At 41.7% G+C, this 27,714-nt stretch overlaps 1 protein-coding gene across 2 annotated transcripts in view; it reads left to right on the forward strand.

Annotated features, from left to right (window-relative positions):
• Positions 1–10,411: 10,411 nt before the first annotated feature.
• LOC129188354 (guanine nucleotide-binding protein G(q) subunit alpha-like) overlaps positions 10,412–27,714 on the forward strand; it is a 46,363-nt gene continuing 29,060 nt past the window's right edge. For both annotated transcript variants that reach the window (XM_054788714.1, XM_054788713.1), the window contains exon 1: positions 10,412–11,540. In XM_054788714.1, the coding sequence (XP_054644689.1) occupies positions 11,405–11,540 (136 nt within the window). In that variant the 5' untranslated portion in view covers positions 10,412–11,404. The remainder of the gene's footprint in view (positions 11,541–27,714) is intronic.

A 27,714-nucleotide genomic window follows, 5' to 3' on the forward strand; every position in this document is an offset into this window, starting at 1 on the left:
GTTTAGCGGTCAGAGATAGTGTCCCATATAAATTTTCAAACACTTGCGAGGTCTTGCTAGGGGTTACCTCCACCGGTTTCATTTTTATACCACAATGATAACTGTTGTTATAGCTATCGAGTAAATCCTGAATTACATCTATATACCTACGAGTGTTTTTTGCGGTGAAGTAGCGCCACATTTTTCCCTTCAACGTGCGATGAAATCTTTCCACCACTGATGCTTTCAGTTCACTTCCTGTTGCAAAGTGTTGAATGTTGTATACGTCGATTACGTCTATTACTGTAAGCAGGAATTTAAACCGATCATTGTCTTTAGACAGAGCACTCATATCACAAAGATCGGCTTGAAATTGATACAAAGGGCGAGGAACAAAAACACAATTTCTAGCATAGGTTTTTCGTGCCGTTTTGTGTAAGGTATATTCATCCTGAGCTGACAACCAGTCTCGCACTTCATCCCCACTAATTTTTTTTCCCGTCTGCTCTTCTACAGCCTTTTGAAGTCTTTCAACCCCACCATAAGATCCAGCTCCTGCCGGGTCATAATATATACTCTTCAGCATGCGTTCTGTCTTCTTTGAAGCCATGTCTACTAGTGAACAGAAAAGATCATACAACAATGTTTTGACTTTGACCGCACATGATTAGTGATTACACGGTTAGTGATTACAATACAGTGATTACAGTACATGTTTTATATTAAAACAACTTCAATTTAAAAAATTGAAGCATGTAATACATTTAGTAAGTGATCAACATCAACTTTATCTCCATTCTTCAGTTTACATACCGCTATATCAACTACATAGGTATACAAGACATGCATAAGACTAGAGTTGATACTATACATAGAAATATTCCCGATAATGCCCCGTAATGTTTCTTCAAAACCACCATTGTTTAATTTTGACCCAAGATACACCAGATTCTGCCAATGGACTAAAGGACCCTTTATCCTTACAATGGCCATCACTCTTTCAAAATGTTTCAAGTCTTTTGTATCAACATCCCCGCTTGCCAAATATATCGATACATCATTGATCCGATTAGCAATTGCATGTTTTAAAAGAAAACTGTCAACTGGTTTAGGGGGTGGTTTAAAATAATAATTTCCCATTTTGATGAATTAAGGATTCCAAAAACCGAGGAAGCGCTCCAGCAGATCTTCCCTATCGCTGTCGTCTTCTATGTAGGTGCGCCTGATCTCTGCAACTTTCTCCAGAATGTTTTCTTCAGGCTTCAGATCGTAAAGAAAAGCCTCCGCAGCTCCTTCCACTCTAGCATCCAGTATGTCTAACCCAAGTAATTCCAGTGTATACTTGAGAGCTGGAAGAAATTCCCATGTCAACATATTCTCTGTTAACTGTTTAAAGTTAGTGTTGAAATATCCAGGTTCTGGAGGGTAGAGATAGGGATCCTGACGTTGAGAAGGGTGATCAACTTCACAGCCGTAACAGTCTTTTTTTATCTGCTTCTGCACCACCACTTGTACGGCGCTATCCACACAGGCCTTTACAGTGTCTAGAAATCCACCACTCACCGCTATCGGAGACTGAGGTGCGGGTGAGTCTGGAGGCGTCAGGAGCGTGTTGTGTGTTTCTATGCTGAAGACTGTGAGGATGGAGGTCTGCATGGTAGCTCGCCATGGATCTGTCCATTGTCGTGGGATTGGGCAAAACAACCAGATGCATACACCGATGAGCCTTCTGCTGTCCCTGAGTGGGTGTGTCTGTTAGGCGGGATCTGGTAGGAGGAGTCTGGTAGGTGGAGTCTGGTAGGCGGGGTCTGGTAGGCGGGGTCTGGTAGGTCTTTGTAGAAGGTGGAGACCAACATGCGTGATAGAATCACGCGGATTCAGTCTCTAATTCACAAACAGACCCTCTTCCGGCCAATCCATTAGCCTCCAGTTCCTGTCGAAAACGGGATTCAGATTTATCCACCTCTTAGAACTAGTCTTCCTCTGTTTTCCAACATTGTCTTCAGCTCGAGTGGTTAACCTCTTCTCCAGCAGGTCATGCCTCCGCTGCACTAACTTGAGTGAAAAACAAATTAATTTCTTTCAAGAGATCACCCAGCTTTGCAAAGTCTTCCACCTTGAACGCAAGGTGAATTGGGAAATCACGCTCTTTCTCCATCACAGTCCTTGGTCTGACACTATTAGCATCAGAGGAGCCATATCTCACCAGCAGCCAGATGTGTGATCTCGAACAGTCAACGAGAAAAGATCCCTCCTCTTCACGCAGTAGCGAATCCGTTCTCACCGCTACACTCTGCAACATACAGTAAGTCCTTCTTCCCCTTGGTCGTGCACATGTTGCATGTAGTCGATGAAATCTTGAATGGAGCTCTTTAGTTTTTCAAATTCAGTAGAATAGATTCTCAGCTGCGTAACCTCTGGTTCCATATATTCATGACTGTATAGTTCCACAAAGGGAACTACTCCCATGCCTCTAAACTCACTAACCACCAGACGTCCCCCGTCAAGATGCACACTCTTTTTCCTGAACACCGCCATTTTCCAGCAGTCACTTATAGTCTGACTCAAACACTTCTCGCTATATAAGACATCTCACACATTTACACGCCCCTCACCACGCCCACACAATCTAAAGTAAATAACAAAGTCACACCCCACTTCCTTTTCCCCTCCCATATCCACACCACACCCTCCAAAATGACATCACCGTATATGAGCAAAGCGGCCCCTTACATATATACACATCATCAATCACTTTTTGACAGTTAGTTTCCAGCTATTATTTTTATCAATTAAATTTATATGACGTCATTACATTTTGACTAAAGGTGGGTAGTCCTTTCGGTAGTCCTTTATCTCTAGCGGCTATAAAGTGGAGGGTCCAGTGCTGGGTGAAATATAAATATGGTTACTTTATTGTACTTGGTCTGGATGTAGCGGGGCCGCCTCTGCATGAGCTATGAAAACCTGGGTGAGTTTCCTTCACCCGACTTAGAAGTGTCCTTTTTAACACAGGAGGCTTTAACCCTTTAAGCGGAGAAGTCAGAGAGGTAGGTGCACCTGCTCAACACACGAAGGGGTAAGGGTCTTGCACCACCTGGTAACAAGGGTTTTAACAGCTACTAACGCTGCATCATCAGCAAACAGCATTTCACTGATGGATACTTTTCGGATCTTGGATTTTGCGCTCAAACGTGATAAGTTGAACAACTTGCCAGTTGACCTTGTATGGAAGCAGATGCCATAGTTCCGGCTGTCGAACATACTTCAACATTACTGCAAAATATATGTTGAACAGGGTAGGAACAAGCACACACACAGCCCTGTTTTACTCCACGGCTGACGTTGAATTGTTCTGAAAAACACCCGTCAAACTGGATAGTAGCTTTCATGTCGGTATGGAAGGTTTTAATGATTTGCAGCACCCGATCTCCTTGAGAACTTGGAACAGTCCTTCACGGCTAACTGTGTCAAAAGCTTTCGTCAGGTCGATGAATGCGATATAAAGTGGTTTGTTTTGCTCTCTATCGTGGAGCGTCCGGGTCTGAAACCACATTGAGATTCAGAATAGATCCTTTCCGCGAGCTTCTGACTATTTCTCACCGTGATAGAATTTAGCACCCGATATAAATACAGGGCCTAAGCGATTTGTCTCTCTTTTCCACAAAGAAGAATCCCGCCCCTAGGGGCGATGAAGAGGTGCGGATCAGCCCCGCTGCCAATGACGAAGTAATATAATCCTTGAGAACTTGTTGCTCAGGCACCGAAATGTTAAATAATCTAGCGCTAGGTAATGGAGCGTTGGCAATAAGCTCTATCACACAGTCATAAGGACGATGATGTCACGCGCTACGGTGACACCTGTCGCCTGTTTTAGTTTTGTGCTGCTTTCCATTATGTTGTATATTATTGCTGACCTCTCCTGTTTACTTGCTCAGACGGTGACACCTCCTGAGCTGGGCGGAGCTACCGGATCCCTGCAGCTGTGTTCAATCAGCTACCTTTTTAGTCTCCTCACCTGCAGCCTGCCAGTGCTGGATTATTGTCAATGTTTGTGCTTCCAGACCATGTGCTTTTCTCCTGCTACCACTTCCCTTATCCTCCCGTTGCAGTTCATCTGGCTACTCCAACCAGCTCTGTCGTCCTGCTGCACCAGACCTCCGTCCAGCTCATGTGGTAGTTCCAGTACCTTTTTGTTCAGTGCTGTCCTTGTTTTTGCCCACGGTGCCCTCTTAGTTTTTTGCACCGTCGCCTTGAGTTCCTGTTTTGTGCCTCCTTTGCTTGCACATTAAATATATTTTGAACTTTTGGACTTGTACCTGTTTCTGCATCTCGGGATCCAAGTTACACGGCTCCCTGAGCCTGACAGATGAGGTGGTAAACATTTGTCTCTATCTTTACTAAAAACTTTGGCTAAATCGTGGAAGGATCCGTCTTCTCATCGGGACATTTGACAACCAGACTCTTGGGTACCGCTGATCGAAGGCAATTGGCGTAACAATGATTTCCCCAATCACTAATACTCATGTTTTTCCAATCAACAGAGGGGTTATGTAGTTTAAGCCATGTGAGTCCCAATACAACTGGAGCTGCTTGTGAAGGAATTATCAAAAACTGAATCGATTCGTAATGGTTGCCCGAGAGTCGTAGGGTTTGAAATGACACTACTGCTAACAACCTCCCATCAAGATAGAGGACTTCCTTGGGGCTGATCAATTTAATCTTAGCGAAATGGTGTTTCTCAACAAAATGGGAGTCCAAAAAGCTGTCATCTGCCCCAGAGTCAATAAACGGCGAAATCGGCACACAACTACCACCCCCCCATAATAGTTCCTGCTACTTGCAGTTGCTGTTGTGTGGCATGGTATAGTTCCTGGGTAGGTTCCTTGACCACATACTCACATTTAGACTCTGGGATTTGGACTCTGGAAGTGCCGTGACCAAGGTTGTCCTGGCCGCCACTCGTCTTCACAACGTCGGGGGGGTGATTGAGAGCGGCGAGAAGGTCTTACCGGACACACGACAATCTGAAGGTTGGCGGCACCACAGTAGAGGCACAGACGCAGATGAAAGCGGCGCGCTCTTTCTGCCGAAGGTAGGCGTCGTCCTCCCAGCTGCATGGGCTCCTCGGCCACGAGGAATGGAGTCTGGATCGCGTTCTGGATCGCAGTCCGCCTGGATAGACGACTGCGAGGTTAATTAGTTCATCTAGCGTGGCCTTGTCATCTTTGACCGCCAACTCGTCCTTGATGCGAGTCTGGAGAGCCTTGCAAAAAATGCCGTGGAGGGCAGCATCGTCATAACCGCTCTATGCCGCTAACACACGGAAAGTAATGGAAAAATCAGCCACCGAACTATTCCTCTGTCTTAAGTCCAAAAGTTGAGTACAAGCCTCGCTACCCCGCACGAGGTGGTCAAAACTTTAAGCATCTCGCCCAGGAATAAAGAAAAAGACGAGCGAATGGCAAATCTGGCTTTACTCGCCGCCATTGCCCACACCGCTGCTTTGTCGCTAAGTAGGCTCATGACAAACGCTATTTTAGACGAGTATAGGTGCTAGACTGTTGGTCGAACACCAGAGAGCATTGGTGTAAAAACCGTTCACAAAAACCCGATTCCCCTGAAAAACGAGGAGGATGTGGAATGTTAGGCTCCTTGTGTAACGGGCGGGCGAGATACTGAAAACTAGGCGGGTTGATCGTGTCTACACCAGGAAGTGCGTCGGCTTCCTTGTACTGTTCTGGCAAAAAGGTTAGTGCCAGGCGCTGATCAAGCGTAGTTACACTGGAGGACAGGGTGTTAAGAGCCTCCATGACATTCCTCAGGGACTTCTCGTGATCACCAATTAATTGTCCCTGGTGTGCAAGTGCTGACCGGAAGTGATCCAAGTCTGCGGGATCCATTTGGTTGGCCAGAACGTGCTGTCACGAGGTGACGTGTGGTCGTGGTTGGATCCCAATAATGCAGACAGGACAAACACGACTTCTGTGTAAGAAAAAAGGTTTTTAATAAAGTCCACAAGATAACAAAACAATAAGGTCCATAGAAAAATGCAAACACAAAACACCGGATCAAGCCACGGGATAAAGTTAAACTAGGAGCTAACAAAAAACACTGCGTACACAGGTAGGTGAAAAAGGGCCTAATAAAACGGTAGCAAAAATCACAACGACAGAAAACCACTGCATCGGCAGGCAAACATGAAAAAGGCACTCTACTCACAGTAGGACAGGATGCGACTAGAATTAGGGAAAAGGGTATCAAAGCAATGGGTAAGCAAGGGAATCAGGTGTGCAAAGGAAGACGTTCTGGCCAACAATGAGAGCTGCCACATGGCCTAAATAGTAATTGCTGTCAGGTGTGCCTGAGCTCCTCCCCTGGTGATTAAGTGTGCTGCAACAGAGTGAACGTTAGATGGCAGCAGAGCAGCACACTAGCTCATGACAACAAAGTTGTAGAGTTACGAGAATAAAGTCGTAACTCTACAAGAACAAAGGCCTAAATTTACAAGAAAAAACTCGTAATATTGCAAGAATAAAGTCGTAAATTTAGAAGAAAAAACTTTTGGCCATCTTCTATTTTTTAGAATAAAGTCATAATAATACGAGAATAAAGTCATAAATTAATGAGAATAAACTTGAACATTTACGAGAATAAAGTCGTAAATGTACGAGACTAAAGTCACAAATTTCTCAGAACAAAGTTGGAAATTTGTTGAGAAAAAACTTGCAATATTACGAGAATAAAGTCAAAAATTTACAAGGAAAAAAATTATAATATTACAAGAATGAAGTCCTAAATTTACGAGAAAAATTCATAATATTACAAGAATTAAGTTTCCAAGAAACAAATGGTAATATTACGAGAATAAAGTCGAAAATTTATGAGAAAAAAAGTCATGTCTTATGGTATTGCTTTGCTGCCGCCTATCTGCTCGTGTTGCAGTGCACCACTGGCCGGCAGGGGCACAGCCATCGGCACACCTGTCTCCAATTACCTCTGGCTTCTTAAGCCTGGCTGAAACATTCCCTCGTTGCCAAATCGTACCTCGGACTCCACCCGTTCCCCGCTCCCCGCTCCCCGCTCCCCGCTCCCCGCTCCCCGCTCTCCGCTCTCCGCTCTGCCCGGCCTCGTGGTGTAGTGCAGTGGTGCCCAACCTTTTTTGACCAACGAACCGGCTTGTCACAAATCTCCTGCGGACCGGGGGGGAGTTTTCGTACATTATAGTGATCTAATTTATCTTGTTTATTATGTATTGTGTAAAACTAAGACATGAATAACATCAAACTAAAAGCACAAAATGAATGGCGACCCACCATCCACCAGTTCAAGTTCCAGCTAAGTTTTTCCAGAAAGATGATGACATGGCTGTTTGACGTGTGTGGTAAAAGGCAGTGCTAGCATGAATTAACTTGAGACAAATGTGCACATTAGCACTCAATAAGTCATCCAAATGTATCTTTATGCATTCCCACATAGTATCAGCATTTGACACCAAATATACTGTAAAAATACAGTAGTAGTTTATCTGTGCGGCATGAGATAAAGTTAGCACACCCACAATGGACTTGCGTCAAGTGAGACGGATTTAACAGAGAGAATCCGGCCACTTTTCAAAATAAAACATAAACACATGAAATAATGGAATTTATTTTTTTTTCTGTGCGGCCCGGTACCAAATGACCCACGGCCCGGTACCAGGCCGCGGCCCGGGACTTGAGGACCACTGGTGTAGTGTACTTTCTTTGCTCTGGTGCTTGTTTCATGCTACGGTTTCCTTTTCCTGCATCTTGTGTTTTTGCCTCGTGCATCTGTTGTCCTGTCCGGCTTCTTCCACTTACTTACTTTTTCCTGCCAACCTTTTTCCCTGCCAGTGATTTTTGCGTTCATTGTGATTGTGCTACCTGTGTTGTTTCTGCTTTACCTGTGGATCCTTTTGTATTTTGTCACTATTTCTATGTTTCCCTCCTACGGAGGACACCCTAAACTTATGACAATAAACTTGTACATTTATGAGAATAAGGTACCGTAAAGCACCATGTATAAACCACACCCGTGTATTAACCGCACCCCCATTTTCAGGCTCATGGCGGGGAAAAAAAAAATTTTAGTTCATAAATGCTTGCCAACTCTTTCATCTCAAATCAACATGCGTAAAGGTACTTAGCAATTTCAAAAAGAAGAAGAAAGGAGAAATCTGCCATCCATCAATTCATCTGCAATGGAATTACATAATGCTGCATTGCTTCAGTGTGAATTTGAATAAACTCCACACAAGCATTTTCAGCAACTGTACAGAGGAGGGCGCTAAAGTCAAAGCAACTGTCTGACCCACAGACGGTTCTTCTAAAATGGGCTTCTGGTCCATTTCTCCCCGTATTTATAGCCAAATTCTGGCCTAGCGGACCCAAGCGTCCACGAACTTGCGTCTAGCGGCCTCAAACTTTGACTGGGCGTTGTTGGTGCGGTGATGAACTTTGCCATGGCGGAAAATTGGCCGCTCGTAATATTTTGTGCAGCTCAAAACTTTCGGAGCGGTAGGAGGGACCATCAGCGGTGGCCGAGCGGATACGGCGTTGCCTTAACGGGGTCCAACTTCTGTTAAACGGTGGTGAACGAGCGGTGATGAATTTTTTTCACCGCTCCAGGAACGCTATAGCAAAGTTCAGGCGGTGTGACCGGGCTTGTAGTACGAGTGATCTTCCGCTGAAGCGTTGTAGAAGCGTTGTCTGATATTGTTTTTCAGTCCGAGTCTGGTCACAGACCTGTCATCGTGTCTAAACCGCACCCCGATTTTTTGCCTCTTACAGGTGGAAAAAAGTGCGGTTTATACACGGTGCTTTACGGTAATACATTTCCGAGAACAAAGTCGTACATCTATTGAGAAAAAACTCGTAATATTGCAAGAATAAAGTCCTAAATTAACGAGGAGAACATTGTAACATTACGAGATTAAAGACATCAATTTATGAGAATAAACTCCTACATTTATGAGAATAAGATCATAAATTTAAAAGACTTACGTCGAAAATTTATGAGAAAAAACTTGTAATATTGCAAGAATAAAGTGCAAAATTTACTAGAAAAAACTTGTAATTTTGTAAGAATGAAGTCGCAAATTTACGAGAAAAAACTTTTAATATTCCGAGAATCAAGTCTTAAATTTACAAAAAAAACCTTGCCACTTTACGAGGATAAAGTCGTAAATTTACGAGAAACAACTCGTCACATTTATGAGAAACAACTCGTCACATTACAAGAAGAATGTCGAAAGTTTACGAGAAAAAACTTGTCATATTGTGAGAATAAAGTCATAATATTACGCGAATAAAGACGTAAATTTATCAGAATAAACTCCTACATTTATGAGAATAAGATCATAAATTTAAAAGACTAAAGTCATACATTTCTGAGAACAAAATCGTACATTTATTGAGAAAAAAATTGCAATATTACGAGAATAAGGTTGAACATTTCAGAGAAAAAAATAGTAATATTGCGAGAATAAAGTCCTAAATTTATGAGAAAAAACTTGTAGTATAATGAGAATAAAGACATAAATTTATGAGTATCAACTCCTACACTTATGAGAATTATATCATAAATTTAAAATAATAAAGTTGAAAATTTATGAGAAAAAACTCGTAATATTGCAAGAATAAAGTCCTAAATTTAAGAGAAAAAAATTGTAATATTACCAGAATAAAGTCATAAATTTACCAAAAAAACAAAAAGTCGGAAATTCATGAAAAAAAAACTTGTAATATTACGAGTACAAAGTTGTACCTTTACAGAAAAAAACTCTTAAGAATAAAGTCGTACATTTAATGAGAAAAAACTTGCAATATGATGAGAAGAAAGTCAGAAATTTACGAGAAAAACCTCAGATTATTACAAGAATAAAGTCGCACATTTTCAAGAATAAAGTTGTACATTTACGAGAATAAAGTTGTAAATTTACAAGAATAAAGTTGTAAATTTGCAAGAAAAAACGTGTAATATTACGAGGATAAAGTCATAAATTTACCAAAAAAACTCCTTTTTTCCCCGTAAATGTACAACTTTATACTTGTAGAGTTGTACAACCAGATAGATAGATACTTTATTCATCTCCAACAGAAATTCACAATTTATTATTTTATTTATTTTTAATTTGAATTTTAAATGTTCATTTGTAATTCATTTATTTTTGAATTAATTTATAATTAATTATGAATAATTATAAATAATTTGATCATTTACATTTATAATTTTTGAATTTAAAAATTCACAATTTTTACATTCTATGTCTACATCAACAAATGTAACCGTTGATTAGTATCGGACCGTCCCGTTTGTACACCGTATGGTATGGTATGGTATGGTAAGGGGCGGGCGGTGTCCTGTGAGAGTTCTTGGCCTGCTGTCAATCACTGAAATGCCACGTGACGTCACGGGGCAGCGCCACTCCTGGCAGGACGTGAAGCGCTATTCCACAAGGAAAAAAAACACACCAGAAACGATGACTTGTTGTGGCTTTAAGTGCCTATTTGACTGGCACTGTTTGACGTTTTAAGGGTTATTTGGAGGCAGCTTGCTTGGAGAAATGACGTTTTTCTGTCACTTTGTGCTTTTTAGCAATTTGCTGCAATTCCATTGATGGCAAGCTAAGCTAACCTAGCTAGCGAAGCATTAGCTTGTCCATTTAGCCACCCCGGTCCCCCACCGGGGGCGCCTCGGTCTCTTGGGTGTGTTGTCATATTTAATGGTTGTCATTTTAGTCAGCGTGTGACACCGGGAGTTCGTCGACGTGTGAGTGCAGGTGGATGGACTGGCTGCCGGCCGCTTGTTACCAGTACGCGGGCGGACAGTGTCGGCGTCGGGGCGGCTAAGCTTGTTGGGAGCTCGGCAGAGGCAGAGGCAGAGGCAGAGGCGGCCACCAGTGTCCCGCCGTGTCTCTGGGACACAACCTGCCAGTGTTTTATATAAAAAAAAAGAAGCTTTTTCTTTTTAGTTAAGCTTCGTCGCGGGAGAATGGATTAAAAGTCATACTGGGAATCTGATTTTGACGCCCACCTCCACGTTAGCTTGTTATAACATTAGCTGCTTTTAGCGAACAAGCTAGCCACGATCGCCCAAACTCATTTTCGCAGTTTTTTGCAAGAGAAATGGTGCAAGAGAACGTGGCTTTTTACGTTTCTCCAGTCGTCTCGCAGGCTTTGCAAACTGACAATTTGCATACGACTTAAGTCTTAGCTGTCAAATATTTGTCAGTTCAACGAGCAAAGTAGCGAACTCCATTGGACCTGCAGGAAAACTTTAAGAGGATTTCATTGGCACCCGCTGTGAGCTTGACTACTACTACTATTACTAGTAGTAGTAGTACTAGCAGTACTGCTAGTAGAAGTAGTAGTAGTGTGTCACTGTGTTTTGGTCTGATGCGGTGATGACTCTTGACTCCATGATGGCTTGTTGCCTGAGTGAGGAGGCGAAGGAATCTAAAAGGATCAACTCGGAGATCGAGAAGCAGCTCCGGCGAGACAAAAGAGATGCGAGAAGGGAGCTGAAGCTTCTTCTGCTGGGTGAGAACCTCCATCATCTTCTACCTCTTCTTTACAAGGTACTCGACTGCTGGCCCGTCAGACCAGCCTCATGACCTGGGTTCACAACTTGGCAGCACATTGGAGGATCTTTGGATGGACGTTTTACAAGAACACCTTTGACTAACTTTATATAAAAATACACTGGTCATCAAAAAGTTGTACGTTAACGAGAAAAAAAGTCGTAATATTACCTTTGCCCAAGGCCAAAAGTCCCCGCTTTTCATAGCTGTCTCAGACATCGCCTGTTATGACAGAGTAGTAAAACAATCAGACATTTCGAGAATAAAGTTACATTTATCTGAATAAAGTCTTAAATTTACGAGAAAAAAAGTCTTAAATTTACGAGAAAGTTGTAAATTTCTGAGAATAAAGTCTAAGTCCCTGCTTTTCATAGCTGTCTCAGACAAGGCCTGTTAAGACGGGGTATTAAAATAATCAGAGATTTTGAGAAAGTCGTATATTTACAGGAAAAAGTCTGAAAATTTATGTGAATAAAGTTGTACATTTACAAAAAAAAGTTGAAAAGTAGGAGAATAAAGTCCCTGCTTTTCATAGCCGTCTCCGTCAACGTCTGTTACAACGGAGTAGTAAAATATTCTGACATTTTGAGAATAAAGTTAAAATAAAGAAAAAAGTCGTATATATAAAAGAAAAAGTTGTGCATTTACTTGAATAAACTCATAAATTCACAAAAAAAGTTGCAGATTTATGTGAATAAAGTCATAAATTTACAAGAACAAAAAGCGTAAATTTCTGTGGATAATCTTGTAAATTTACAAGAAAAAAAGTCCGAAATTTACAAGAAGTTGAAAATGTAGTGAGAATATAGCCGTAAATGTAAGAGGAAAAAAAAGTTGTACATTTCTGAGAATAAAGTCATATATTTACAAGGACAAAAGTTGTACATTTATGTGAATAAATTTGGAAGTTTACGAGAAAAAAGTCTTGACGTTACCAGGAAGTTGTACATTTACAAGAATAAGGTCACAAAAGTCCCCGCTTTTCATAGCCGTCTCAGGCAATGCCTGTTACGACGGAGTCGTCAATCTGACATTTCGAGAATAAAGTGAACAGAACAAACTCATGAGAATAAAATTGTAAATTTAGGAGAAAAATGTGTTAAGTTTATGTTCCAGGCATTGTCTGAGACAGCTATGAAAAGGGGGACTTATGCGAAGGGGGCGGGGTAAAGAAGGGGAACGTGAAATGATGCTAAATCATGCTAATCTGTTTGTGTTAAACTGCTGTGTTTTGCTGCCACGTTGTAAATAAACGCTTGCCTGAAGCAAGAGGAACGCTTCCTTCCTTCCTGAAGAGCTATGCTCTATTTTCCCTCTCATACGTACGACACCATCACACGTTATTCTCCTAAATTTACGACTTTATTTCTCGTAAATGACTTTGTAAATACAATCTTTACCGTTAGCAGAGTCCTGTAGAGGACTGCAGGGACACGAGATGACCATTAGCAAGCTAGCGAGCTAACTAGTTAGCCTCCGTTGTATTTACTGTACAGTATACTAAAGGAAAAGTGAACCTTTTTTTGGAATTTTGCCCATCGTTTCTCTTTTCTGTTTATTCTAAAGGTGGAAAAAGAGGCAGGTAATGAACTCATTCAATCCCAGCCACTTTTCAAAAGATAACCCTTTCAGTAGCGGCCATTTTAGACCATTTAAGTGATCTTTCAAGGCACACAGAGTATTGTGTTCTATGGCTATGTAAACATGGAACCTACCAAAAGAAACATTAAACTCCCGTCTTTCATCAGGGAAAAAAGGTTTGTTTCCACCTTTTTCCATTCTTTAGTAATCAGCAATAGAACACAAGTAAGTTTCAGGGAAATATCAGTTCCCAACTAAATATTATTTTTTGCTTTTGTGACAGCTCAAGTATCTAAACAACTATACCAACATAGACAACACAAAAAAGGCTTGTTTTACATCAGAATAACAGTTTATTTACAACTATAACACCAACTATTTAAAATTTTCACATTTGGAACTGAACTATGTGTGCGTACATGCGCGCATGCGTGTACATGCGTTAAAATGTCCCTACAATGCGTAACCTTCTACAAGCTCCACTCCTCCATGCTCTCTCACTTCCTCCTTCCTGTCATGTGTGATTCTTCCATTGAAATGATCCAAGCAGAGCTCTTATAAAATGCACTTGTGGCTGTTTTTATGGCTTAAAATTGCTCTGAAGTGAAATGTTTTAGTGGTACAGTACAGTCTCGATCTGTGCAGCGTGGGACAAAGTTAGGTGCGTTCAAGGACCGTCCAACAAAGGGGGACAAAAGGCCGCTTGCATTAAATATGCAAAAACTGTGGGATTTCTAGCTGTATATTATTTTTTGAATACAATAATGGCCCATATTTCCAAAATTGGTATCTCTTTACATTAGATTTGATGTAGTTATCGTATTTGCCAATCAAATTGTTTACCACAGAGAGATTTGCATCCCTACTGTAGGTAAAAATGTATTTTCTAGCTGCGATTAAGTGCCATTAATTATGAGTTTAATTAATTAATTATGACTAAATATTTGAATGAATTGACAGCCCTGAACCGTGACAGAGTGAACCTGTGAAATTCGAACCGCAATGTGGTGATGGACAACTGTACTTAGCCCACCTCTGTAATGTGTCTTCCTTAAACCATTCTCCCCGCAACCTGTATTAACTCGGAACCTTGACATAACAATCCCATTGTGACAGACACAACCTTCACACTTTGCTCCCACTTCTTTCTTGAATTCAATAGTGCCATAATAAAAGTGGCACGCCAAACACTCAAATTCCGCAGTGCACTTGAACTCCTCATCAGTGCAGGGCACACGTTGCACACACACACACACTTTTCCCCGGCTAGTTAATCCAGGTACCCTCCTTGATTAAAGCTAAAGTGCTTCATTTGGTTTATGGATGAACATTCTGTATTTTCGTGTTCACTTGCCTAATATTAAGTACGATGAAGCGTAGAACTTGACTGTGCTTTGCAGAACAAAAGTGCTGCTCACTTAACCTAAAAAAAATAGGCATTTAATCAGTAAAGCATGCAATCCAAAAGGAAACCAAGTCTAAAACTGTCCCTTAAGTGCATCTGCAGTGTAATCCTGGTGTAAACACATCAATATGTGGCAGCACTAATGAAGGAAAGTGGCACACACTTTCATTGCATTGATTAGCTGTCGTTTTGTCTGGTTGAAGTTCCAGGAAGAAAGACTCCAGCAGTTTGCAAACGTGCTCATGCAGAGGATGCAACAAGCATAGCGTACTAGCGTACTCTATATTCATCAATTGGTGTTGGCCTTGTACTGTAATAAAACTACCAATATACTGTACTTCTTGTATTGGTTGTAGTCTTTGTCGGTAAAGTGCTTGCAGCAGCGTTTGCTCTAATTCTTATGGGATGGAGAAGCTGTTGCAATATAATGCTTGTGGGCTCTGAAAGTAAACACCAAATATTTGATGGAACCTATTGCACTTTCCATCGCTTCCCTGGAAAAACTTAAAGCTTTGTGCACTCTGCCACTTTTCAGGCCCTCTCTGCTACTGAAACTTGAGACAAAAGCTGTATCTTTTCCTGGAAACATATATAGGGCCCTATGAAATCTTTTGTTTATTTTTTTTCCAAATTCTCTTTTTGTCTTAAAAAAAAAAAATTAAATTCTGCTTTTTATTTTTTACACTTACTTTCCCAGCATAGAGTGTGGTCTTCTTGGGTTAGTGACTAAAATGTCCGTGAATTAAAAGCAAACATGTTTCCATGTATTGATGCAATACATGATTGGCCAATTTAGGCCAGTAAGTAAGTAAGTTCAGAAATGGATGTCGCCTGGCTGACTTTTCTAATCGGATGTCAGCTTCTGCACACATTGTTACTAAATGATCAATAATGCCCGTGTTTGTACAGGTTTAGCTCATTCCATCATCCACAATCCACATGTGAGACATGAAGACATGTCTTTCTCTTTTCTGTGTGTTCTAAAGATATAAATACAGGTAAAAAAGAGCCAGCTAAGAATGCACTTTGTGACTATTTTGTGGCATATTCTTTGTCAACAAATATTGAAATACAAGTTATATGTAGTATTCTACTAGGCATCGTTAATGCTGCATTATTGATACATGATTTTAGATTATCAGCTATGGCATGGCCGACATGGAAAAGTGAAAAGAAGTTCTCCTCCCACTCCCTGTGAAGTGGCAAGTTTTGGGCTTTTGTCCTTGTTCCCCACTCCGTTTTAAACCCTCTTTTAAAGGAAAAGCTCACTTTTTTGGGGGAATTTTGCCCATCATCCACAATACTTATGTGGGCATGGTGCGCACTCACAGGGGGTGTCGCTCGCTACATTGCAAAGGAAAATGCAACCATTCAGTACGGTTCTATGGCATACATTTGAAACAACATACGTACAGGCGACTTCTGTGTCAAGATAATGTGGCTCACACAGCTACACTATACTTGAGTACCATCTAGTGGTTCAAATGTCAATTACACCTCTCATGACAATAATGTAAAAAAGGCCTCAAGAAAAAAATGTCAATAGCATCGATTGTCAACGATAATTTGTAGCACAGTTATCAACCCGCTTTTAAAATAGTCAAAAGCCATGTCTGTGCTCCAAATGCTTGAAGGACAACGCTACATTTATTTTGGGTGTGACATTTTTTGCTAATACTTGTCACTCATTGGCAGAGCAGGTGCCTGCAACTAAAGAGAAAGAAAGTATAGCATTCAGCACAGTTAGCAATGAGAAAAATAAACAGGCATGTAACATAAGCTAGCAATCTTTTATTTGCTTTTAAATCATGCTGGTGTTTCTTTCTTGGCACACAGCAGACATGTCGTCAGGTCGGTGTGTTGTATTGGCTACTATTCTAAGTCATATTTGGCACGGTGTGCAGTCTTGCTGCCTGCTGCACAGAGTGACTTGACAGGTCGAGCAAGGTTGTGTGTCATTATTGTCTCATCTCGGAAGAGCTGATCATTGAAATGGAATGTATTGACACGAAGCGGGGAGATGCAGTTGATTGTTTTTAATAAAACCTAACCTTGTTCATACACATCAGCTAGTGCAGCCCATTTACTGTAGCTAAAGAACTAAAACGAGAGCAAAGATGTGTGTGTATGTACACAGAATACATCCATCATGCAAGTAATATCAGTGAAACAGCTGGGTGAACTGGGTTAATAAGTGTTTGCCTTATTGGCCAACACCCAAGGATGTGGCATGAATGGAGCCTACCTGTGCACATCAAGTCCTTGCAGTAAGCTGAGAAGATCAGCTTTGTCATGTAATATTTGTTTGATTCGCCGATAGCTGCTGCTGTTGCTGCTGCTGTTGTCGCGCCCAGCATGGCGAGGCTTGGATGACTGACACACTCATTGGAGGGAACTTTTTGCCGTGTGTGCAATTGGATGTTTGGTGCTGCTCCCTTGCATGTGGCATGCTCTAGATAGATAGTTTCTTTCCTGAAAGTGTGTGTTCAGTAGGTGGCAACAGAGTGGTAAGAAGGTATGGTGTATTTGTGCACTGTTCATCTGGTGGCTGTGGCTGTGAGCAAACTGACAATGACACACCCTGAGTTTCAGCAGTAGTTGCTTGTTTTGTATACAAGCCACGACTTTATAGTAATACTCATAGAGTTACACATCAGTAGGCCTGTCACCATAATCAATAAATAATTTAACTGCACGGTAAATCCAAACAAACTGGATCATTTTGCCGGCCTCGATAGATTGACACGTGTATGCGTGTTTGTTTTCCTCCTCTGTCTCTCTCTGCCAAACAGGCTGGATGACAAGAGGTTCACTGTGTGCATCTGTCTCAACACCCTTGGCATGTTGGTTCTACAGTATAGCTGAATGAGTGAGTGAACCCTCCTATTAGTCATTCAGTCTCTTTGTCCCAGTGGGGAGAGGCGGGTGTGCACTGGCTAGCTGTGTGTAGTCTTGAAAAATATCACATTTTGCTGGATGATAATTGTCCACAAATTATTGCCGCTAAACAATATTATTTTGAGATCATTTTTTCATGAATGTAATGATAATATACCATAACAAAAGCAATTTGAATTTCTCAAGAGTGTAACACTTGTAATCAGTATGTCGAGCTTTTAAATCAAATCAATTAAACAAACAAAAAAGACAGAAAAACCCAGATGAACATACAATGGACTCAGTCTGTTTTGGCAAAAATTGCATGTAAATAAAAATCACAATATTTCTGATTCTGAATCGGATGTCACTGTTGCGAAAAACAGTGGTCTTATTTTGAAAGTGGTCTTATTTTGAAAGCTGGGCGTGTGTTTTGTGTGTTAAGGTGAGCTGGGTACAAGACTAAAAGTGCCTCTCTTCTTTTTTCACTCAGCACTTGCATGTCGTCGGCAGGCATTGTAAAATCGCACACAGCCGCACTAGCACACTCTGCTGAGCTAAGCTAACCCGGCTAGCTTCCATTCACACTCTGTAAAAGCGGACTTTTCAAGTTTTTTTGCCACCATTTGGCCACCTTTACTTCGGAAAGGGGCGGGTTAATGTTTGTGACGAGATTCTGCCACAATTGAGTGGTCTGCCGGGGAAATACGTCTTTACACGAACGTTCCTTCTCTTCATGGTGACATCATTTCATTCACATTATTAGACTTTCCACGAGATTCCATGTTTAACAGTAACATGGCAATTTATCGAGGCTGGCAAAATGATCAACTGTGTCATTTATCATGCGATTAGTTAATTTATTGATCATCGTGACAGGCCTTGTTGTGTGTGTTGTGTTCTGCACGATCTAATACCTTCTTGGTGCCTGTTGCTTAGGGCTGGGTGGTTAATCACGATTAATCTTGATTTCAGTTACTGCAGGATTATCCCACTCAACTATTTATTCAGTAAATATGTGTATCACTTTGAAGTCAGTGAAATGAAGATGCAAAGATGAACAATTTCGGGTTACACACAACTAGAATCTTTAGTGGATTTTTTTTTTCCTTAAAAAGAAAACAGAATTAAAAAATGAAAATTAATTCTAATTTCAGTTTGGTATAGAAATACCCATCGTGACTATTTCTTTCCAATTATGTTGCACCTTCACGTGTTTGTTTTTCTTAAAATCACGTTAGAAGCGAATATATTTTTGATGCATTCTCGAATTCCGATGACGCGATGTTTGTAAACAAGAAGAAAATGACACTCGCCTTCATGACAATAACATCGTTTATTGGTAATAATTTGTAGGACAGTTGTCATCCAGCAAAATTAGTTATGGTGACAGACTTGTTCATCAGTGAATGTCGGAGTAGTAAAACTAAGAAAGAAGTTGAACGCTTGGTTGAGAGGTGGCAACCCACAAGCATCTCTGTCCATTGGGTAATGCGGTTATTCCAGTACTTGCATTTTGGATTAAAATAGGCTCAGTAATGTCATTGGCATGTACAGTATCAGGCAAAGCATGCAAAGAATGTTTTCCTGTTGTGTGCTGTGCCCTTGCAGCTCACCGTCTAGAAGCTGCCAATATCTCAGCTTGTTAGGGACTTGATGCTCATACGGCTTTCCACTGCACGGTACCTACTCTGGCAGGCACAGCTCTACCAACTATTCATACGTTCACCATGGCAAAACCAGTTACTACAGCTTAACTCCGCCCTGCTTATGTCGACGACCCGTCAAGTCCTGGTCCACCGTGTCTTTCTTATAACTAAAAAGAGTGTAAAGGAAAAATATAAATTTTTTTAGAATGGTGCCCATTATCCACAATCCTTATGTGAAACATGTATTTCCCTTTCCTGGGCGTTCTAAAGAAAGAAAAACAGTTAGCATGGGGGAGCTGAGAATGCACTTAATGGGACACACCTATTTCAACTATTACGCCGTCCAAAAAAAGCTCCAACAACAAGGTTTTATGGTTGTATGCCCATGCATGAACAGGTACAGTCATGATATGTCCTAAAAGTATTTTACCGTATTTTCATCATTTTAAACATGGGTGCATTGGTTTCACATAGCCACAGATAGGAACTAACGCTGCTTGCATCAACAACAGCCAGTGTTGCCAACTTGGCAGTTTTGCCGTTAGATCTGGTGACATTCCAACCCCCCTTTGACGGCATTTTCTCAAAAGCGACACATCTAGCGACTTTTTCTGGCGTCGTCGGGGAGTTTTCTGGTATTTGGGGACTGAAAAGTCAAAGCACATATTTGTGTTCTCACTGAGCAGCAGAGGTTCCATTGACCGGTCCACCCGCCCAGAGGCAGTCACAAGCCGGCGGTGTACAGTCAGCTTCCGCGGCACACTAACAGCATGATGTGGAGCTCCATGCACCGAAAGTGCTAATGAATGACGCATGCACGAGCTGCTATGCCGCGGGGGTGGAGCTCGCCTTGTTTTACACAGCGCCATCCAAAACACAAATGTTTCTTAATCTTCACTAAGCCTGGATAAAAGAGGAGGATGTTTATTGTGTTTATATTTGATTTTTAGTCTATTGCTACTCTTTATTCGTCAAATGAAGTGGATTATCTTAAAATTCTTTGGGTAAATGTAAGTAATTGATAAGCCGAATGCTATATCTATTGTGAAGCTCAGTTGCTATTATGTATTTTCACCAGAAGAGTGTGCTACTCACGTTAATGTAATCCACAGAATAATAAACACGCTGTTCAATTGTGCTCATTTAAAAAATCACCAACATGGGATGGAGAACTTTGAAAGGCACTGGCTGAGATAAAATATTTGTTATTTTATTTTGTTGAAATGATGGCCAATTTTAAGTGACCAAACCAGGAATCAAATGTATTTAGTTCTAAAGGTAATTAAGGTAATCATTTTTTTTATCTCTCGTACGAGGTTATGCTTTCTTCCTACAGCATTTTTCACCATCATATGCGAATGATATTCAAATTAGACCATCTTGGACAGCCAATTGCTACTTTTCTTGCCGAAAACTCAGCAACAGTGACAACAGCAGCAGCATAGAAAGCAACTACTAATCATGGCATACTTGGTGAGAGCCGCCGCTGACTACTTTCGGACAAATGAGGATCCAGAACCTTATTTTTTTTAGCCCAACTATATGGAGGCTGAGCTACAGGTTATCAGGTCAGACTCCACCGCCCCCGCCCCCAGGCAGAGAATACTGTAGCTGGGTGCTAGCCAAATCCAGCTATAGTGAAACACTAAGCCATTCTTATAGCGTTAGCATGTAGCACTAGTGCTAAATGTTTCATGGATAACAGTATGATGAAAACAGTCACTTCCAATGTGGGCTCTCATTGGGATGGCTGTATCTTTCACCACAAGACTTGTGCTTCCCGTTTACCTGGTCAATTTAGCATAGCCCTTAGGAAAAAAAATGCTGAGAGCAAACGAGCATCTTGTTGAAGTCTTCCTAGTGATGTCGTCGGGTGTAAGTTGAGAACCGGTATCCACCGCTTCAGTCTGTCTCGTTCAGTTGGTAGCGTCTGGAATCTTGACCAACTTTTCGGCATGTTGCCACAACGTTGTACTATACACGTGCGAGGTATAATTATAACCTAGCGCAAACTTTTCCAAACTCACAAACAACACAGCAGCAGCTCCAGTAAGTATTGTTACCTCTTGGTAGTAACCTGAGGTGTTGTGTCACTGCGCTAGGAAAGTAGTTCTTGTGTTAGCTGCTACAGTAACAATATCACTGTAGCTTGAATAATATACTTATGTAAGTGGAACATTGTTGGCCTTTTTGAACTTTTTTTTTGTCCTCGCTCATAAACACATTATAATGGGACTGTCTGAATGTAACTGCTTCTTAACACACCCCATATGCTCATGGTCTGTTAGAAGAAGACACAGCAGGAGGAATTAGTGTTGCGAATATTCAGATCCCTCTCGAGTCTCTCTTTTTATTTTTCTGGTCACCATCAGCCATTCTACTAATGTCTCTGGCCAAAGCCGCAAGCAAATGTGCAAGCAATAGCTGTGTTTTATATCGGTTATGGTGTCGTCAGTCGTGCGTCCGAGGAGCGTTGACTTAAAGGGGTTCCAGTGTACACGGTGCTACAAGGTAGTATGCTATACTTTAAGTAGGTACTTAAAGTCCCCCACTTGGGGTTTACTAGTGAGTGGATACAGAGTCATAGCAGTTAGCCTGGTGAGCCAGCATATGCTTGGTTTCTAAAGCAAACAGCCCCACTGTGGGAATATTTGGCTTTTAAACAGAATGAACAAGTTGAGTGCATGAACAATGACGAACCGATATGTCGCATTTGTTTGAAAGTAGTGACGAGAAGGAAGGGGAACATGACCAATGTGTATGCACACCTGAAACACAACCATCCTTGTCAATTTTCCCAACTGGGAACCGCTGGATGTGCAGCAGAGCCTTCGTCCCAACAGCCAACACTTACTGAGGCGTTTGGTCGGCAGTGTAAATGTAAAGAAAATAGCTGAAGATGGTGCACTCTCACAGACTGTGTCGCTAGCTACATTGCAAAAGAAATGCAACCATTCAATACGGTGGTAGGGCATCAATTTTATGCCATATAATTCATGAAAAAGTAGTCTAAAAATGTTGTCCATAATATTAAATTATCGATGATAGTTTGGAGCACACCAGCAAAATTTGACAGGCCTACTCAAGTTCAGCCCATTCAAACGGAAGGATCCCAACATCCGGCTGAAATGAAAGATACTGTATGTAGGACCAATACTTACTTATCAGTGCTCATGTAAAACTTTCATCAACAGTTGACCATGCAACACATTTTTGAAGCAGAATTACTTCCTATAAAATGACTAGAAAAAAGAGGAATAATTTGTATTTTTTCACTTTTTTTGACATCCCCATCAACTTTCCCCCCACTTTGTCCCGTGACCCCAGTTCTGGTTGGGTTTCATTGCGGAGGAAAGTAGTGAGTTGCTGGGGTCTCTTAAGTTAAGCGTTTTGCTTCTCAAAACAATATGTGTTCAAAAGACACATTTGCATCATTAAAAGTGTTGCGCAAAAAAAGTCAAACCTCTCAATCGCTCGGTGTTATTTTCTGTCCGTTGGTATCACTGCGCGCTGCCGCTTGTCCATTGGTGTGTATTTGTTCCACAGTGTTTACATGCGTGGATAAGGACTGCTGCGATACTAGCTCTCTCGGGTCGCAGCGGACGTTAAGCGAGGTACCACTGCATTAGCAAACGAGTACAAACTCTCCTCAGCGTCATTGTTTCGTTTGCTGTGGTCCACGTTTTTACGCTTCCCCGATAGGGAAGAGCCAGAAATGATGCACGAAGAAAAGCCCACCGATTTGAGCTCTGCCATCTATGTCGCTTTTGACCCAAAGTTAACATTGTTTTGGAGGTGCACCTCAAACGCCGTCGGAGGGGTGGAGCCAGCTGTCGTCACTTACGCTAGCGGTGTGGTGCTGGGGTGCAATTTAGGCTTAAGTCTTATTTTTAGCAACACTATCTTGCAACGAGGGTTATGTCACTGCTACAATTACTGCATAACTGCTGAAATTATAGTGAACATTGACTTGTTTGTTCAAAAGTCTACCTTACAGGTATGATTTGGAATTTTTTTTCAATACTGTCAACATGGGCGGGAACAAATATTCATGCACTCTGCAAACACATACTTGTTAATAACCAAAGGCAAGCTCTCTTTCAGCAGTGCTCACACTAGCATACTTTTTGCGTGAAAGGCATGGAACCTGCACCTTTCAAGAGGACATTTCCGGCTTGGATTCCTTGAGGAAAATGTTAACTTCCTAAAAATGTTATTGGAAAAGTTACGGCGGGCAAAAAGGGCCACTTGACAGGCGTTTGGTTCCTGTTCCAGTGAGAAAAGCCCCCAGCGCTGAGCTCAAGTGGCCATCCAAGTAGCTTCCTGTTAGACATGCTTGGGGGGAGTGTTAGGGAATCATTTACTCAGAGCACATTTTCTCCTCACACTCCCTCTCTCTTTACTTTGCAACGTGTATGTGTTCTGTGCTCCTGGTTATTGATCCTCATGTAAATCACCAGTCAAATGGCAGTTTGGGCCTCTAGCTAGCCCTGCCCAGTCAATTGGATGTGTTTCAAGGCCTCCTTCCTGTACATTGCTGCTTATTTCATGCAGTGTAGGAATAATACACTAGGTCCCCAATTTACGAACACAATTGGTTCCAGACGACCGTTCTTATGTCGAATTGTTCTTAAGTAGTGGAAAAGGTAATTTACCAATGATATAGGTACTACAGTGCCGCATGGTGGTCTAGTGGTTAGCATGTTGCGTGTGGTTAGCAGTCTGGAGATCGGGAAGAGCTGGGTTCGATTCTCCGTTGGGCATTTCAGTGTGGAGGTTGCATGTTCTTCCCGTGCGTGCGTGGGTTTTCTCCGGGTACTCCGGTTTCCTCCCACATTCCAAAAACATGCACGTTAGGTTAATTGGAGACTCTAAATTGTCCATAGGTATGAATTCAAGATTCAAGAGTTTTATTGTCATATGCATAGTAAAACAGGCAGTTATACTATGCAATGAAATTCTTATTCTGTTCATTCTCCCAAGAAAAGAAAGAAAACACAAGAAAAAGAATAAGAACATAAGAAACATTAATACCAATAAATTAAGCAACAACAACAGAAGAGACATTAATACAGATAAATAATACAAATAAATAAATCAATAAATAATACAAATCAATCAATCAATCAATCAATAAATCAATCAATAATAAAGTGCTATGAGTGTGTGCATGTGTTGCGTGCGGCATGTGTGAGTGCTTCGTTGAAAAGCCTGATGGCCTGTGGGTAAAAGCTGTTTGCCCGCCTTGTGGTCCTGGACTTCAAACTCCTGTAGCGTCTGCCTGACAGTAGGAGTGTGAATAATGAGTGTTGTGGATGTGTGCTGTCCTTGATGAAGTTGTGTGTTCTTCGTAGGACTCTAGTTTTATAAATGTCTTGCAGTGAGGGGAGGGCTGCCCCAACAATGTTCTGTGAGGTCTTGATCACCCGCTGGAGTGCCTTCCTATCACGTGTTGTACAGTTACCGTACCAAACAGTGATGGAGGCGGTAAGGACACTTTCCATAGTGCATCTGTAGAAGCAACTCAGGATTGTGGTGGACATGCCAAATTTCCTCAGTCTTCTCAGGAAGTACAGTCTCCTTTGGGACTTCTTCATAATTTGTTGGGTGTTGTGAGACCAGGTGAGGTCCTCGCTGATGTGTGTGCCAAGGAACTTGAAGGTTTTCACCCTCTCCACCTCAGTCTCATCAATAAACAGGGGTCTATGCGGCTCCTTTTCCCTTGTTCTTGGGTCGATGATCATCTCTTTAGTCTTATCTGTATTGAGAAGGAGATTGTTATCACGACACCAAGCTATGAGGTCCGCCACCTCTTCTGTATGATGTTTCAACACCACCAGTGATCAGTCCGATGACTGTAGTGTCATCCGCAAATTTAATGATGCTGGTGTTGTTCTGGGAGGCCACGCAATCGTAGGTGAAGAGCGTGTAGAGGAGCGGACTCAGCACACACCCCTGTGGTGTCCCAGTGCTCACAATTCTTGAGCTGGATGTGCGATTGTGGACTCTGACTGACTGGGGTCAAACACCCAGTTACAGAGGGAGGGTGACAGGCCAAGTGTGAGGAGCTTATTTGTGAGTTTATGGGGGCTGACTGTATTAAATGCAGAGCTAAAGTCTATAAATAGCATTCTGACGTATGTGTCCTGGCCCTGTAGGTGAGAAAGGGCTGTGAGGATGGCAGTGTTGACTGCATCATCCGTGGACCGGTTCTGGCGATATGCAAACTGTAGAGGGTCCACAGTGGCCGGGATGCTCTTTTTGATGTGGGTCATGACTATTCTTTCAAAGCACTTCATAACAATAGGAGTGAGTGCTATAGGCCGATAGTCATTCAAGCAGGTCACGTTGCTCTTCTTGGGTACGGGCACTATGGTGGTGGACTTAAAGCAGGTCGGTACAGATGCTTGTGCAAGCGACAGGTTAAATATGTCAGCAAGCACATCAGCTAGCTCTGATGAGCAAACCCGAAGTGCACGTCCTGAGATGTTGTCTGGGCCTGCTGCTTTTCGTGGGTTTGTTTTGTTCAGAACCCTGCGCACATCAGCTGATGTCACCATGAGAGGTGAGTCCTGTGTGCTCCCCAAGTCCAGCCACCCTCTCTGCTCATCAGGAGTTTGGGTGTCAAAGCGGGCATAGAACTCGTTCAGCTCATCTGGAAGTGTGGTTTGGCTGGACGTGGCTACGCTACTCCGCTGTCGATAGTCTGTGATGTGCTGGAGCCCCGCCCACATGCGCCGAGGGTCTGAGGTGGAATAGTAGCCCTCCAGCTTCTGTCTGTACTGTCTTTTGGCCTCTCTTATGGACCTCCTCAGGTCATATCTGGCCTTTTTGTAGTCCTCAGCGGTGCCCATGACAAATGCAGTCGAACGAGCACGTAGCTTAGCCTTTACATCACAGTTCATCCAAGGTTTTTGATTGAATGTGAGTGTGAATGGTTGTTTGTCTACATGTGCCCTGCGATTGGCTGGCGACCATTCCAGGGTGTACCCCGCCTGTCGCCCGAAGTCAGCTGGGATAGGCTCCAGCATACCCCCGCGACCCTAATGAGGAGAACCGGTATAGAAAATGGATGGATATAGGTACTACATGTACGTGTATACATATACAGTATATGTGTATGTATGTAAATATGAGTTTGGATGCAGTAGTAATATTAAACCAGGATAATGAATGAAAAAAACAATAATAAAAGTGATATAATAATACGTAATGATAAATGTTATTTACCTTTGAAGAGGAGTGGTCGAGCATACGTCCTTGTGGAGGAGGAGGAGGAGGAGTTATTGGGGAAAAAAAGGACAAATCGTCGTCGTGGTTAGACTCTTCTAAAAGAGGTAGTGTTTTGTGGGTGGTGTAAGCAGGCCTATTAACTCTTCATAAACTTAATCACACTCCAAAGTCCAAAGTCAAAGATTGGAATGTTTGAGGATTGGATTAAGACAACGTTTACAGACATAGGTCAGAAAACTATTTTCATATGTGGAGACTTCAATATTGACCTCTTGAACTCACACAAGTGCAAGGAAACAGATGACTTTATAGATACAATGTATAGCTTGAGTTTATATCCTAAAATCATTAGACCAAGTAGAATAACAGACCACTGTGCCACCCTCATCGATAATATATTCACCAATGACTTTGATAACAACACCATCAGTGGCCTGCTAATTAGTGACATCAGTGATCATCTTCCAGTGTTTACAATCTACAATGAACATTATAAGAAAAAACAGGCGGAGGCAAAAAAGACTTTTCAAAGATTGCGTACAGAGGATAACATCCGTGCCTTCAAGATAGGTCTAGAAGAACAGAGTTGGGAGAGGGTCTACAGTGCAACAGATGTGGACGAGGCATATGACAGCTTCCTTGGTACTTATATGGAGCTCTACGATAAGAACTGTCCCTGGCAAGAAAAGCCCAAGAAGCAAAAGAAAAACCAGCAGCCATGGATGACAAAAGGACTAAAAAACGCCTGTAAGAAGAAGAACACATTATACAGGACATTTATCATTCAACAGACTAAAGAAGCAGAACAAAAGTATAAGACATACAAAAACAAGTTGACAACTATCTTGAGAGTGTGTAAGAGGGAATATTATAGTCACGTACTAAATAAGAACAAAAATAACATGAGAGCAACTTGGGGCATCTTAAATAGTATTATAAAGAACAACGTTAAGAAAGCAGACTATCCTCCCTATTTCATGGTTGGAAACACTTACAGGAATGACATGAATGCGGTAGCTGAAATGTTAAATGAATATTTTGTAAATATTGGACAAAAACTGGAAGAGGAAATTCCAAAACAAGACACAATTGATGAAGGGATTGATATTATCGATAGGAATCTTAATTCTATGTTTCTCACTGCTGTAACCAAAAAGGAGATCACTGACATTGTTAACCATTTTAAGGCAAAAACATCAACTGATTGTCATGGAATCGAAATGGAAACAATTAAAAGGGTCATCAATGAGATCGCAGACCCGTTAACATATATTAGTAACTTATCATTTCAGACTGGAATATTTCCAAGCAAAATGAAAACAGCCAAGGTGGTTCCAATTTTCAAAAAAGGAGACAAACACCAATTTACAAATTATCGACCAGTTTCC

Source organism: Dunckerocampus dactyliophorus, chromosome 10 (assembly GCF_027744805.1).
Source record: "Dunckerocampus dactyliophorus isolate RoL2022-P2 chromosome 10, RoL_Ddac_1.1, whole genome shotgun sequence".
In the NCBI taxonomy this organism is placed as follows: domain Eukaryota; kingdom Metazoa; phylum Chordata; class Actinopteri; order Syngnathiformes; family Syngnathidae; genus Dunckerocampus; species Dunckerocampus dactyliophorus.